We start from the raw sequence: 13,070 nt of genomic DNA on the forward strand, positions 1-13,070 counted from the left end.
ATTAACAGTATTGCAAAAATTAATAATTACGGTGAGGAGGATATTTTTATTTAGATGATGAGTATTTAGCAAAATTAAGCAAAAATATAACTGAGATTGTTTCAGTGCTAATCCTGGACAAGGCTTACCTTTCACAATCATAATTTCCCATGTAATATACCCTGCATGCTTTAGGTGCCCTACGCATGGAACTTAGAGATGATTAACGTCTGCTTTAAATTTTCAGATTCGAAAACAGCAAAAGGAGCATGCGGAGCTCATTGAGGAATATCGAATCAAGCAGCAGCAGCAGTGTGGAATGGCGCCCCATGCTGTGATGCCAGGAGTTCAGGCTCAGCCTCCCATAGTGCCAGGAGGAACGCCACCAGCAATGAATCAGCAAAACTTCCCCATGGTACCGCATCAGCAGCACACAGTTGTGATTCCTGGGCAGTCCAATCCAGCCAGAATGCCAAGCTTACCTTCATGGCAACCTGGCACTGCCCCTCCAAGTCATATCCCCATCAGTGCCTCAAGAATGCAGCCTCCCATGACGCAGCTGCCCATAAATCCTGGCACTCCGACTCCTGTGTCAGGCCCCAGTGCGAATGCGCAGTCAGGGCCACCACCTAGGGTGGAGTTTGATGACAACAACCCATTCAGTGAAAGCTTTCAAGAACGGGAACGAAAGGAGCGTTTACGGGAGCAGCAGGAACGGCAACGCATACAGCTGATGCAGGAGGTGGATCGACAGAGGGCTTTGCAGCAGAGGATGGAAATGGAGCAGCATGGTATGATGGGATCAGAACTGAACAACAGGACATCCTTGTCCCAGATACCTTTCTTTAACTCTGATCTGTCCTGTGACTTCATGCAAACCCCGCGACCCCTTCAGCAGTCCCCACAGCATCAACAGCAGCAAATGGGGCAAATTTTACAGCAAGGCCCTGTGAACTCACCACCTGCTGCAACTTTTATGCAAAGCAATGAGCGAAGGCCGGTGGGGCCTGCCCCGTTTGGACCTGATCCACCTTCAGTTGCAGGTGGAGCCCCGAACTTCCATTCTGTTAAACAAGCCCATGGGAGCATCTCTGGGACCAGCTTTACACAGAACCAAGTCAGGCCTCCATTTGCCCCTGGGCTGCCAACAGCACCTTCAGCAGCTGGGAGTGGTCCTCCATGCAGCCAGGATACCAGCATGCCTCACACAACCAATTTCCCTGGGTCTAGTCAGTCTCTCATTCAGCTGTACTCTGATATAATTCCAGAGGAGAAAGGAAAAAAGAAAAGGACGCGTAAAAAGAAAAAGGATGAAGATGCTGAGTCGGTAAAAGCACCGTCAACTCCACATTCGGATATAACTGCACCACCAACCCCAACCGTTTCCGAGTCTACCTCCACGCCAACAGTTAGCACACCCAGCGAACTTTCCCGTCACCAAGATGAGCCAGAATCAGTGGAGCCAACGGGTCCATCGACAACAAATGCTTCAGAGAGCCAGTCTGCAGAACTGGAATGTATGCTTCCCAAGAGCAGCTTGCTGCAAAAGCAGTCGAGCATAAACCCTGAGACTGACAGGGGCAAGACTGATGCTCCTGCCAGTATTCAGGAAATTAAACTGGAAACCGCGGAAGCTGATCAGTGCTCAGGTCAAGCTGAGCCCAAAGCGGAAAATCAAAGTGGGATTAAAGTGGAAGAAGATAAAAGCACACCACAGCCTGCCGCCTCGGCACAGGGCTCAGCCCAGCCGTCCAGCACCCCACCAGCAAAAGGGGAGTCGGGCAATGAATTACTGAAACACCTGCTTAAAAATAAAAAGTCTGGCTCGCTTGTGAATCAGAAATCAGAGAGCAGTTGCCGACCAGAAGAAGAAAGTGCTGGGGACAGCAAGTTGGTGGAGAAACAGAACCCAGCGGAAGCAACGGTAAGAGGGGTTAGAGGGGGTGTTTCTTGGTTTTTAATGTGTGTAAGGCTGTATTAGACTGTGACATTACCATCTCTCACCAAGCATGTGGAGGTGGCATGTTGGGATGTGTCTGGAGTAACCCTGCCAGAGCTAAGGAAGAATTGCAAGGTGTGTCCTGCGTGTCCATCCACAGCCCCACTGACTTCACTGGGGCTCCATAGATGCAGGCTTTCACCCACGCCCAAATTGCATGAATTTGTGGATTTCTGTGACCAAAATAAGTCTTGTGTCATTTTGTTGTATGTGAAAATCCTCTTGTGTCTGTTAACTGTAGAAACCAGAGCCACTTCTAGGGCTCCCTCCTTTATTATAATACAAAAGATGTCTGTCGCCAGCCTGCCATTTTCCTGTGGGAAAGTGGTGTATAAATTGGTTGTTCATTTTGAGTTATATGTTAATCCAACAGGTTTGTTTTGTGCTTAGCAAATATGTTGCCTTTTCGGGTTTGATTTTTGGGGGGGCATAAAATACCTGTCTGTTGATGCAGTAGCCACTAAATTCAGAGTGGAGTATCCTTTGCCTTAGGATGTTTTTATTTGACTCCTGAACTTTGCTAATCCAAAGACTTGGCAACTACAGATTTAAGAGAAGAAGAAATTGTTCAAACCCTGCTCTTTGTGCTCGCAGCTTGTAGCCACATGCTGCCATCATATACCCTTGTGTTGCCGTTGTTTCACTGTTGCTCCCTCTTCTTGGATCTTATCTTAAATTCATCTGGTCTTAGGAGTCACATGGGAGGTCCCCTCACTTGGATGAGCCTGCAGGATGCAGGTGCTCGATTGCAGCCTCTTCCAGCCTGGGACAAGTTTTCCCCATAGCTTCTGTAACACCAAGTCTAACGAGATCCTTGTCTAAAATGGGGCATCTGGATTGGTGGTTCTTAACGGGGTTTCTGTGAGCCTGCCTCAGAGGCACCAAAACACCAGCCAGGTAAAACTGCCCGGTGCCCACCCCTGCTGCTTTAGGGCTGTTATCAGCCAAACGCAGGCAGGAACCTGGCTCGACTGGCCCTTTCTGGTCAGGAAACAGGGACACGTGGCACAGTTCCACCGCACGCCTTCGTGTCCAGGAGGAGCGTAGGAAGGGCCGGGCAAGGAAGGGCTACGCTGCTCAAGGCAGCTCCTGCCTGCTTTAGGCTGATCATAGCCCAAAAGCAGGATGCATGTGGCCCAACCCGTCCTGCAGATTTACCTGGCTGTGAAGCACCCAAGTAAGTTGAAGCAGCACCAGCAGTGGTTCCTAACTGGTGGCACCAGCACAAAGTGATGGAGGGACGCCTTGACAAGCTTGAGAACCACTAACCCTGACACTTGCATTTAATACAGTAATAAATAACATTTCATGCAGTGATCACTCAAAGGTGCTGAACAAAAGATGCAAATATTTGGGTCTATTAATCCAGAATAAAGATTTTTTACCTAATTAGTGGACTGCACCTTTAAACTGTTAACATTTTTATAGTTTTAACATTTAAATTTGAATTGCAATAATAGAGTAAAGAACATATTGATCTATCTCGGCAGAAAGGTAGTTGGGTTCCCCACCCCCCGCAGTTATCCAGCCTCCTCTCCCTCCATGCTTTTCTTTGCCTTATAGCATTGGCTATAAACGTGTGTTACCACCAGTTGCCTCCCCTTGCTGTCTGAGATATGGCAGTATTTCCTTGCTTAGCCTCAGAATTGACTGCCGAAGCTTGGAAAGCAGGCTGGCTCTTTGGTGGTGACTGCGACACTATTAGAATACAGCCCCATTTGCTTACCCTCATTAGGAATCAGCAAGGCTCTTTCTATAGAAACCCAGGTATTTATCCATTTATAGTCAGTGCAAGATGAATTTGGGAAATAGAGGATGGGATACTGCTGTATACTGTAACCAAGTGTAAATACATGTCTGGCAGGAAGACAACCAGTGTTAGAGGTTTTTCCCCTTTATCGGTTTTCGGCTCTTTTCTTTGTGTTTTGGATTTTTTAAATTTTATTTTCAAGTAAAGTCCACAGCTGTGTCCTGCTCTGGTTGGCAGTAGCGAGACGATGAGGCAACCGTCTCTGCTGGTAGTGAGCAACTTGAAACTTTTGAGTGAAGGAATCAAGCAGATCAGAGGATTTATTGTATCCAATCAGAAGAGAGATACTTGCATATTCATAGTAAGATTATTGAGAAATAATTGTAGAGCGACTGTGGAAATCCCTACAGCCTGACTAATGTTGGCTGTCAGCCAATCACAGTACAGGGATTCATGAATCGCAGTTATGCAAATCAGAGATGCAGATGCAAATCGGAACGCAGGAAAATGTCTAACTGGGGAAAATCTCCAATTATGCATCTGTGCATGTGCGTCTCCCTGCACTTCGGCTGAGGCAACTCTATTTCTCTGTCATAAAACATTTTTACAGAGACTAGTTTTACTAATTTGGGGGAACGCAGTAATTCTTCATGTTAACAGTCTGGACTAATGTGGTCATTAAAAAAATCTGTGAAAGTGGAGATAGGAAAATCACTTTCTCTGAAGGAGGAAAAGCAGGGGTTGGTTGCGAATGACTGCTTTTGGCATTTGGTTATTTGCTTGCCTTAGTTCCCCACTCAAGTTGTTTAGTGAGCGAGTCTCAATGCAGCCTTGAGAAAAAATTAAGTTTGGGTGTCCCTGATCTAACCACATTTAAAGCTAGTTAGATGAAAAATGGAAATACTGGAGGAGCTACTTTTCCTTCGTACTGGATGATGTTATTTGTACCATTGTCTCCTGTTCTAATTGTTTTTACATGGTATTTCTTTCTGTGAAGAATTGCTCAAAACATTGTTCTGAAGCCACGTTCTGTATTTTCAGGAGAAAACGGCCTGTTAGTTTTATCTAGAAATCTGCTTTGGGTTTAAAAACCTTAAACTGCAACTTTGTGGATGATTCATAAACTGCAGGAGGGGAAATGTGGGTTGGAAATTAGGAGGAGCTTTCTGACTATGAGGATGGTCGAGCATTGAAACTGGCGGCCTAGAGATATCCTGGACTCTCCATCCCTGGAAGTTTTCCAGGGCAAATTAAACAGACACTTGGCTGGGATGGTTTAGTCGGGGATGATCCTGCCTTGAGCAGGGGGCTGGACTAGATGACCTGTGAGGTCCTTTCCACCCCTACTTTCCTCCGATTCTTGGAGCCACATCTTCCTTTCATTATGCCCCAATATACAGCGTGTATTCTTCTGTTTTAACAGGCACTGAAAAGTAGGCATTTCTGGCCTGCAACTTTGCCAGACACATCTGTTGGTAATGACAATTCATGTGTTGTCTCAGGGGGGGTCAAAAACGACAGTGAAGATGTCAGTTCAGTAACAAATAAACCAAGTGAAGTTGCAACGTGTCGGTGTTCTGGTAGGGCGGTGTGCAGGAAACGAGTGAGCTAAATGGTTCAGTGCCAGACGTCCTCTTTTATCATTATTTGTTAGAAATATAGGTTGACACTTGGTACAAAAATAATGTGAAATTAATATTGATCTGAACAAATGCACCCCTTGTTGCTTAACTTGCTTTTTTCTCTCAGCAAACTGTGGGAAGTCAAATGCAAGGTGGATTTGGATGTGGAAACAGCCAGGTTCAGAGGCCAGAGGTGGGGCCTGAGACAAAGAAACCACGGAATAAGCGAACTCAGAGGACTGGGGAGAAGGCAACGCCTCGGTCTAAGAAAAGGAAAAAAGAGGAGGAGGAAAAACAGGCAATTTACCCTAACATGGATACCTTTATCCAGTTAAAACAGGTGAGTTTTAGAGAATGCACCAGCCCCCCCCCGAGGTTTGAGACAATACAGCCAAAGTGAGAGAATGCAATTTATAATTACGCTGACTTCTGAAGAACAAAAATTCGAGAGGATTTTGAAATTTCCGAGTTTTTCATTCCAGCTGGGAATGAACGGTGGGGCTGAACGGGGCCAAGAGCCTCCAAGCTCTGCAGACCCCTAGCTTGGCTGAGTCTTGTCTTTTGGAGACAGTTGACCTTGATAGCTGGGGAGATGCTGACTTTTCTGATGGTAACCTCTGTGTTGATGTTGGTTTGGAGAAATGTGCATCTTTTCTTTCATGTATTAATTTCTACCTGGTTTTTATTATAGCAACTCTCTCTGCTGCCTCTGATGGAACCAATAATTGGAGTGAGCTTTGCACACTTTCTTCCTTATGGGAGTGGCCAGATAAATGGCGGAAATCGACTTGTGGGAAGTTTCGGTAGTGCTACGCTTGATGGGGTTTCAGATTACTATTCCCAACTTATCTACAAGGTACAATTTTCAGCTAGATTTCCCTTGCCTGCTCTATGTAAGAAACAAGATAATGGGATTATTTCTAACTATTGCTCTTGATTTCTGTGCATTTTAAAAGGAGGCATTTGCCGCTGCTAGACTGTATGTCCTAGTCAGCTGTTAAATAGTCATTATTTTGCACTATGAAAATGGAAGCAAATTATAGAAACTATTTGGGTTGTAAACAAATTTATAAACTACAAGTACTGCATTTACAAACCGATGCTAAATGGTGAAAATTGTAATTATAGCTTTATGGAGCAGAAAAGGCTGAATTCCCAGTGCTTTACAAAGTCATTGAGAGCAGTAAAGCATTTCTTAATGTGAATTAGATGGGAAATAGACTTCCATCATTTGTCCACTAATCCCTGACTAAGGACTTAAAAACTCTGAATAAAATCATCTGTTTGTTGAACGTCCAATTATCCACAAAATTTAAAACTCAGACACTTTGAGATCTAAATGGCAATATTGAGAGAGCAGGCACAGTGTCAACAGAGGACTAGAAATGGTGCTCAGTTGCCGTATTACAAAACCACAATACGTCTCTGAAAAGCTGTGGTGTTTACTCCAGTTTTACCCAAGAATTGCTGAACCTAAGGGTCTGACCCAGTGAGAATACTTGGTGGACTTGAAAACCAACAGTGAAGTTCAGTTTTGGCTGCTGCAAAGCCAAATCCCCAACTCTTTGTTCAGTTCTTACTTAGACAAAACTCTGGAAATGCTTGTCGAGCTGTATTGAAGGACTTGTAGAATCGAACCCTACATCCCATGAAATGAGAGATGCCCACAATTCCCCACGGTGCTCTTTTTTGTAGCTAGTTTTGTAGCAGATGTTTTCCTCTATTTGGCCATGTATTTTGCTGCTTTTGTATACTTAAGATATACGCATGGGGTTGGTCACCTGTTACTAGATTTGTGAGCCTTTATTGTATTTTGCTATTAAAAGCTAATTTATAATCCTTTGCTTTCATGCAGCAGAATAACTTGAGTAATCCTCCAACACCTCCTGCTTCTCTTCCTCCTACACCACCACCTGTGGCTTGCCAAAAGTTAGTAAATGGGTTTGCAACTACTGAGGAGCTTGCTGGCAAGGCTGGGATGTTGGGAGGACACGACGGTAAGTTTGTCTCCTCTCCCTGAAGTATAAAATAGTGCTTTCACCTGAGGTTGTCTGTCTTGATTATGAATATAGGACTGCTGTCCTCTGGAAGGTTGAAATTTGTTTATATACAACTTTTTAAGGCATAGGATTTGACAGGGCTTCTTAAAAGATGGCACCAAAGCCCTTTCACTTTCCTGATGGGCACGTTCACTGAGTCTACATCGGTAGTTCAGCCTCTCAGTAGCTCTCTCTCAAATCACATGCCCTATAGCTGCACGAATTGCTGCACTTTGTTTGTATTCTGGTAAGCTTTTATTTTGGGGGGGGGGGGAATTCTGTGCAAAATCACAGCAAATTCCATTTTTCAAGGTAATTGCAGAAACTGCAATTTTTCACGGTTCCACAAAAATCGCAAAACTGCCATTTAAGTAGGTTCCTACTTATAACTTGATCAAATCAAAAACAATTTTCCATCAAATAAAACTTTGCACTTCCCCTGTTAGCTCTGTCCCATGACAAAAGATCTCTCTGTAACCTCAGCCCCTTGCACTGTAAGGCAAGTTTTCTGGTTTTGTTCGTATATATAGTATATAAAGTAGAGAATAACTGGACCAATTTTGTTTGCTTTTTTCAAAAGCTTAACTTGCATACACAGATTAATCATGGATGTGGGAAACTGTAAAAGTGAAAACTGCAAGTAAAATGGAACTAGAAGCTCCTTTACTGGATCTGGACATAACCAGAATCCTGCTAACGTGTCAATAGGTAGAGAGCTGCACTTACGTTTGGTTGTGCTGTGTATTTTCTGTTTTAGTTACCAAAGCTCTGGGGCCAAAACAGTTCCAGTTGCCTTTCAGGCCACAAGACGACTTGTTGGCAAGAGCTATGGCTCAGGGCCCTAAAACTGTGGATGTTCCTGCTTCACTTCCCACACCACCTCATAACAATCAAGAAGAGTTAAGGTAGGTTTTATTTCCTTAATCAATTTATTTCCAGTTTTGCACCAGGTGCTCTTACCCTATGCAGGCAATTAAGCAAGCTCTAGAGATCCCTGAGGATGTGAGGAAATAGTTGGTCTTCCCCAACCACAAGAGGAGAAGATAGTGGTTTTCCCTTAGTGTTCCCTACACCAGGTGTCTCTGCAACCTGAAAAGGTTTCACCTGTTGCCAGGCTGGATATTGTGTTTGGTTGCCAAGTTGGTTTGCCCAACCAAGAACAGAAGCAAATTCTAGAAATTAATCCTATTCCCAGAGGAACACACAAACTGTAATAACATTCAGAGATATATGAAGGTGATTTTGGGTTGTGGGTCCATAGTCATATAGCTGCTGTTAAGTCTTCTTGTGGCCCTGAGAACTCTCCAGCTCTATAGACTGAATTGCTATGGAAAAGATACAGGGGAAATGTTCTGCAGGTCCTTAGACAGGTCACTTCATTCTCTTTTCCATAAATATGAAATGGAAATAAAGGCACTTCTGTGCCTGAGAGAAGTAGAGGAAGAACACCAGTTGTGCAGCACTTGTGCATTACAGCAGTACAAAACGTATTACATCAGGGGCGGGCAATTATTTTGGGCAGAGGGCCGCTTACCCAGTTTTGGCAGGCTGTCGAGGGCCACGTGGGTTGCCCCACCCCTTGACAGGTGCACCGCCCCCTGGTCACCATCTTGGGACCAACATCCTGATGTCTTGGGACTAGTGTCCCAGGGCCAGCACCAGTGGGGCCCAGAGCAGGGCACAGGCCAGCAGGGGGCTGTGGAGCCGGGCCAGGCTGCACCAGCAGGGAGCGGGGAGCTGGCCCGGCTCCATAGAGCCCCTGCCAGCTGGGACCCCGCCCTTCTGCCACCCTGCTCTGGGCCCCACCGGCACTGGCCCCAGGACACCGGTGCGGGCCCCGTGTTCCCGCTGGCTCCCCGCCTGCTCACACCCAGTGCCCCCCAGCCCCACGGTACAGGCAGGGGGCAGTGCACAGCCCCAACCCCCTGCTCGCCAGCAGGGAAGAAGCTGGTGCTGAGCGTAGGGAAAAGTGGCCCCTCACCTGCCCCATGGCTGGCGCCCCGTACTACAGGTGCTCGCAGCCCATGTGGGGCTGTCTGGAGCAGACACAGGCAATCTCATGCATGTTGCAGGTGGCTGCAGTGCGGGGCTCTGGCCATGGGGCAGGCGAGGGGCCACTTTTCCCCGTGCTCAGCACCAGCTTGTAACCCACCCCACTGCCAGCCTGGGGGGGGAGAAAGCAGCCCCTCCCCACCCCACGCCCGGTGCCCCATGTTGCAGCTGCTCGCAGCCTGCCTGGGGCTGCCTGTGCCTGCTCCGGACAGCCCTGCGTGGGCTGCAATCGCCTGCAGTGCGGAGCGCTGGCCATGGGGCGGCAAGGGGCCACTTTTCTCCATGCAGGGAAGGAGCCCAGGGAAAAGCTGAGCACAGGGGGGAAGCAGCCCCTGCCCTGCCCCACGCCCAGTGCCTGACGCTGCAGGCACTCGCAGCCTGCATGGGGCTGACCAGAGTGGACACAGGCAGCCCCACGCAGGCTGCAAGCAGCTGCAGCACAGGGCACCTGGCATGGGCGGATAGGGGCCGCTTCCCCCACCCCCGCGCTCTTCCTTGCCCAGGGTGTCGTTGTCGTGTGTCTCCTCCTCTCCCCCCCCCCCACCCCTGCTTACCTGAGCTTCTCGTGCCAAGGCAGCCAGGTGCTGCAAAACCGTGGGGGGGCCTGGTGGGCCCCGCTGTTGTTAGAGCCCGCGGGCTTCCCCTGGGTCCTACTGCCCTTGGTTCCTGTCATTTTTGACAGGAACCAAGGGCAGAGAAATATTATTTTTCTACATTTTTTTTAGGGGCCCCGCGGACCAGATAGAATGGCCTCACGGGCCAGATCCGACCCGCAGGCTGTATTTTGCCCACCCTTGTATTAGATAAAGGGTCGTTACACATTGAGAAGGTGAAGTCTGGGGACTGCTCCGTATGATGTGAATTTTGACCAAGTTTATAGATTCATAGATTCATAGACGTTGGGGCTGGAAGGAACCCCGGAAGATCTTTGAGTCCAGCCCCCTGCCCCAGGGGCAGGAAGTCAGCTAGGGTCAACGGATCCCAGCAAGATAAGTGTCCAAACACTTCTTAAAGGAGTCTAGAGTAGGTGCTTGCAGCACCTCTGGAGGGAGCCTATTCCAGGCCTTGGGGGCTCAGACAGTAAAGAAGTTTTTCCTTCCGTCCAGCCTAAAACAGTCTTGGAGGAATTTGTGCTTGTTGGACCTTGTCATCCCTTGGGGTGCTCTGGCAGACAGATCCTGATGCACACCCTTAATGTACTTATAGGCAGCCCTTAACGTACTTTTAGTCACCCCTGAGCCTGCGCTTTTCCAAGCTGAAGAGTCCCATGACTCTCAGCATCTCTTCCTAAGGCTTATTCTCCTGTCCTCTGATCATGTGTGTGGCTCTCCTCTGGACTCTCTCAAGCTTTTCCACATTTTTCTTGAATTGTGGAGCCCAGAATTGGATGCAGTACTCTAGCTGCAGCCTCACCAAGGCCAAGTACAGCAGGAGGATGACATCCTGAGATTTACTTGAGAAGCATTTATAGATGCAAGCCAGAGTTCAGTTTGCTTTACCAACTGCAACATCACATTGGTGGCTCATGTTCATCTTGTGATCAGTCTTGACCCCCAAGTCCCTTTCGGCCATGGTGCTAGCAAGCGTAGCACTGCCAAGTGTACAAGCTCTTGAACATTAAAGCTAATACAATCATCTCAAGCAACCTTCCCTTCTAGTATGCTTTCTCGTGTAATACATGTCAAGAGTGGGCTTGTCTGCACCTACTGGCAGGTCAGGAGTAAAAAAAAGGGTCTTTTATCATCTACAGCAAATCTACTGAATTAAAAGCATCTGACACTGGAGATAAACATTGCCTTTGATATAGAGAAGAAAGTACAAAGTAAGACTAATATCAGCTCTTTGTCACTGCCTTGCATGTTTTTGACATAAACAAGTGGCTGAAGTAGTAACTCGATAGTAAGAATATCCAGCAAGCAGAATTGAAGCGTATCAGGTAGGACAGGAGCCTGTGCAATCAGGATCTGGCCCATGGAGCTGGAAGGTCTTGCCTCTGTCTGTGCCCATGCTGGGGCTGGGTAGTGAGGAGCTGTACTGGGGCCAGGCAACTGAAAGCTGTGCCCACATTGCTGCCACTCCTCCCTGCCCCACTCCCCAGCTGCAATGTGGGTGCAGCTTCTAGCCAGTGGGGAACTGAGCCAGGGCTAGGTAGCTTCCAGGTGCTCCTATGGTACAGCTGGGAGGTGGGGAAAAGTGGCAGCAGCATGAATGCGGCTTCCAGCTGCACCTTTACCAAAGCTGGGTGGGGATGCAGGAAGAAGCGAGACCAGTGCAGATGCAGCTTCCATCTGCCCAGCCCCAGCGCAGCTCCCGACCAGCTGGAAACTGTGCCTGTGCTGCAGCTGGGCAGCAGGGGGCTAGGGAGAAGCAATGGCAGCAGTGCGAGTGCAGTTCTCTGCTGCCCAGCCCCAGTACAGCCCCGCTCTGCGTGGAAGCTGCGGGGTAAGCGGGGCCCGTGGAGAGAAGGGGCTAACCCCCTTAGTGTGTGTGTGGGAGGCGGCAGCTGAGTGGAGCCGGGCCGGGTCAAGCCCCGCCCAGGCCCCTACTTGGCCCAGCCCCCCAGGGAGCCACGCGACCGGAGCCGCACGAACAGGCTGCACAAACAGGCGCGCTTCTCTGCCAGCGCGTGAGTTAGCGCGGAGTTCGCGCGGGAGGGAGTGCAGGAGGGCGCCGGCCCCTGCCTGCGCACCCCCCAGGGTAGAAAGTCCCAGCCGTAGCCAGCCTACCGGAGGCATGACACAGATGGGCACGCGCCGCACCCCGAGGGTCCCCTCGGGCTCCGTGGCCCCCCCCCCGGCACCTCAGAGACGGCCACCCAGACGGAGCCCCTGGTTCCGGGCTCCACGCAGACGGAGCCCCTGGCTCTCGGCTGCGGGGGCTGCCTGTCCCTTTTTCAGGCTCTGGGGCCTGGGAGCATGGTGACCTCCCCTTGCGGGGTCTGCTCCCTTTTGGGGTCTCTGGCACGCCAGCTGGAGGAGCTCCAGGCCACAGTCCACAGACTGCGTGCCATCAGGAACTGCGAGCAGGAGATAGACTCCTACTGCCAGGCCCTTCTCCCCCGGGAGGCAGAGGGTAGATCACAGTCTCCCTCCAGGCCAGAGGAGGACTCTGGGACCTCCTGCTGTGTCCAGCCAGGGGCATGGACCAAGGTGGTCAAGGGCCCTAAGGCCCGCCGCACCAAGGCCCCTCCCCCACCAGAACTGAGCAACAGGGATGCACCTCTTGCTGCCCCAGCAGAGCCTGCTGAGTTGCCGGCCCCCACAGGCAACATGGGCCCCACTGCAGCTCCCATCCCTGCTCTCCCCAAGACAAAATGTAAGGTGTTTGTTGTGGGAGACTCCTTCCTGAGGGGGACAGAGGGGCCAATCTGCCACCCCAACCCCTTAGCCCGGCAAGTCTGCTGCTTCCCAGGGGCCCACATCCAGGACATTGCGGAGAGGATCCCTAAGCTCCTCAAACCCACAGACCACTATCCCATGCTCCTTATTCATGTGGGCACCAATGACACGGCTCGGAGCACTCCCAGCCAGGTCATGAGGCGCTACAGGGATTTGGGAGCGGGGCTTAAGGGTCTGGGGGCACAGGTGGTGTTCTCGTCGATCCTCCCAGTCTCAGGCTATGGGCTGAGA

At 49.4% G+C, this 13,070-nt stretch overlaps 1 protein-coding gene across 8 annotated transcripts in view; it reads left to right on the forward strand.

Annotated features, from left to right (window-relative positions):
• KMT2C (lysine methyltransferase 2C) overlaps positions 1–13,070 on the forward strand; it is a 308,664-nt gene that overhangs the window by 274,326 nt on the left and 21,268 nt on the right. For 7 of the 8 annotated variants that reach the window (XM_059729207.1, XM_059729205.1, XM_059729204.1 and 4 more), the window contains 5 exons: positions 227–1,903; positions 5,478–5,690; positions 6,042–6,206; positions 7,206–7,347; positions 8,147–8,294. In XM_059729207.1, the coding sequence (XP_059585190.1) occupies positions 227–1,903; positions 5,478–5,690; positions 6,042–6,206; positions 7,206–7,347; positions 8,147–8,294 (2,345 nt within the window). The remainder of the gene's footprint in view (positions 1–226; positions 1,904–5,477; positions 5,691–6,041; positions 6,207–7,205; positions 7,348–8,146; positions 8,295–13,070) is intronic. The other variant, XM_059729206.1, reaches the window with a different exon arrangement.

This window comes from Alligator mississippiensis, chromosome 5 (genome assembly GCF_030867095.1).
Source record: "Alligator mississippiensis isolate rAllMis1 chromosome 5, rAllMis1, whole genome shotgun sequence".
Classification (NCBI taxonomy): domain Eukaryota; kingdom Metazoa; phylum Chordata; order Crocodylia; family Alligatoridae; genus Alligator; species Alligator mississippiensis.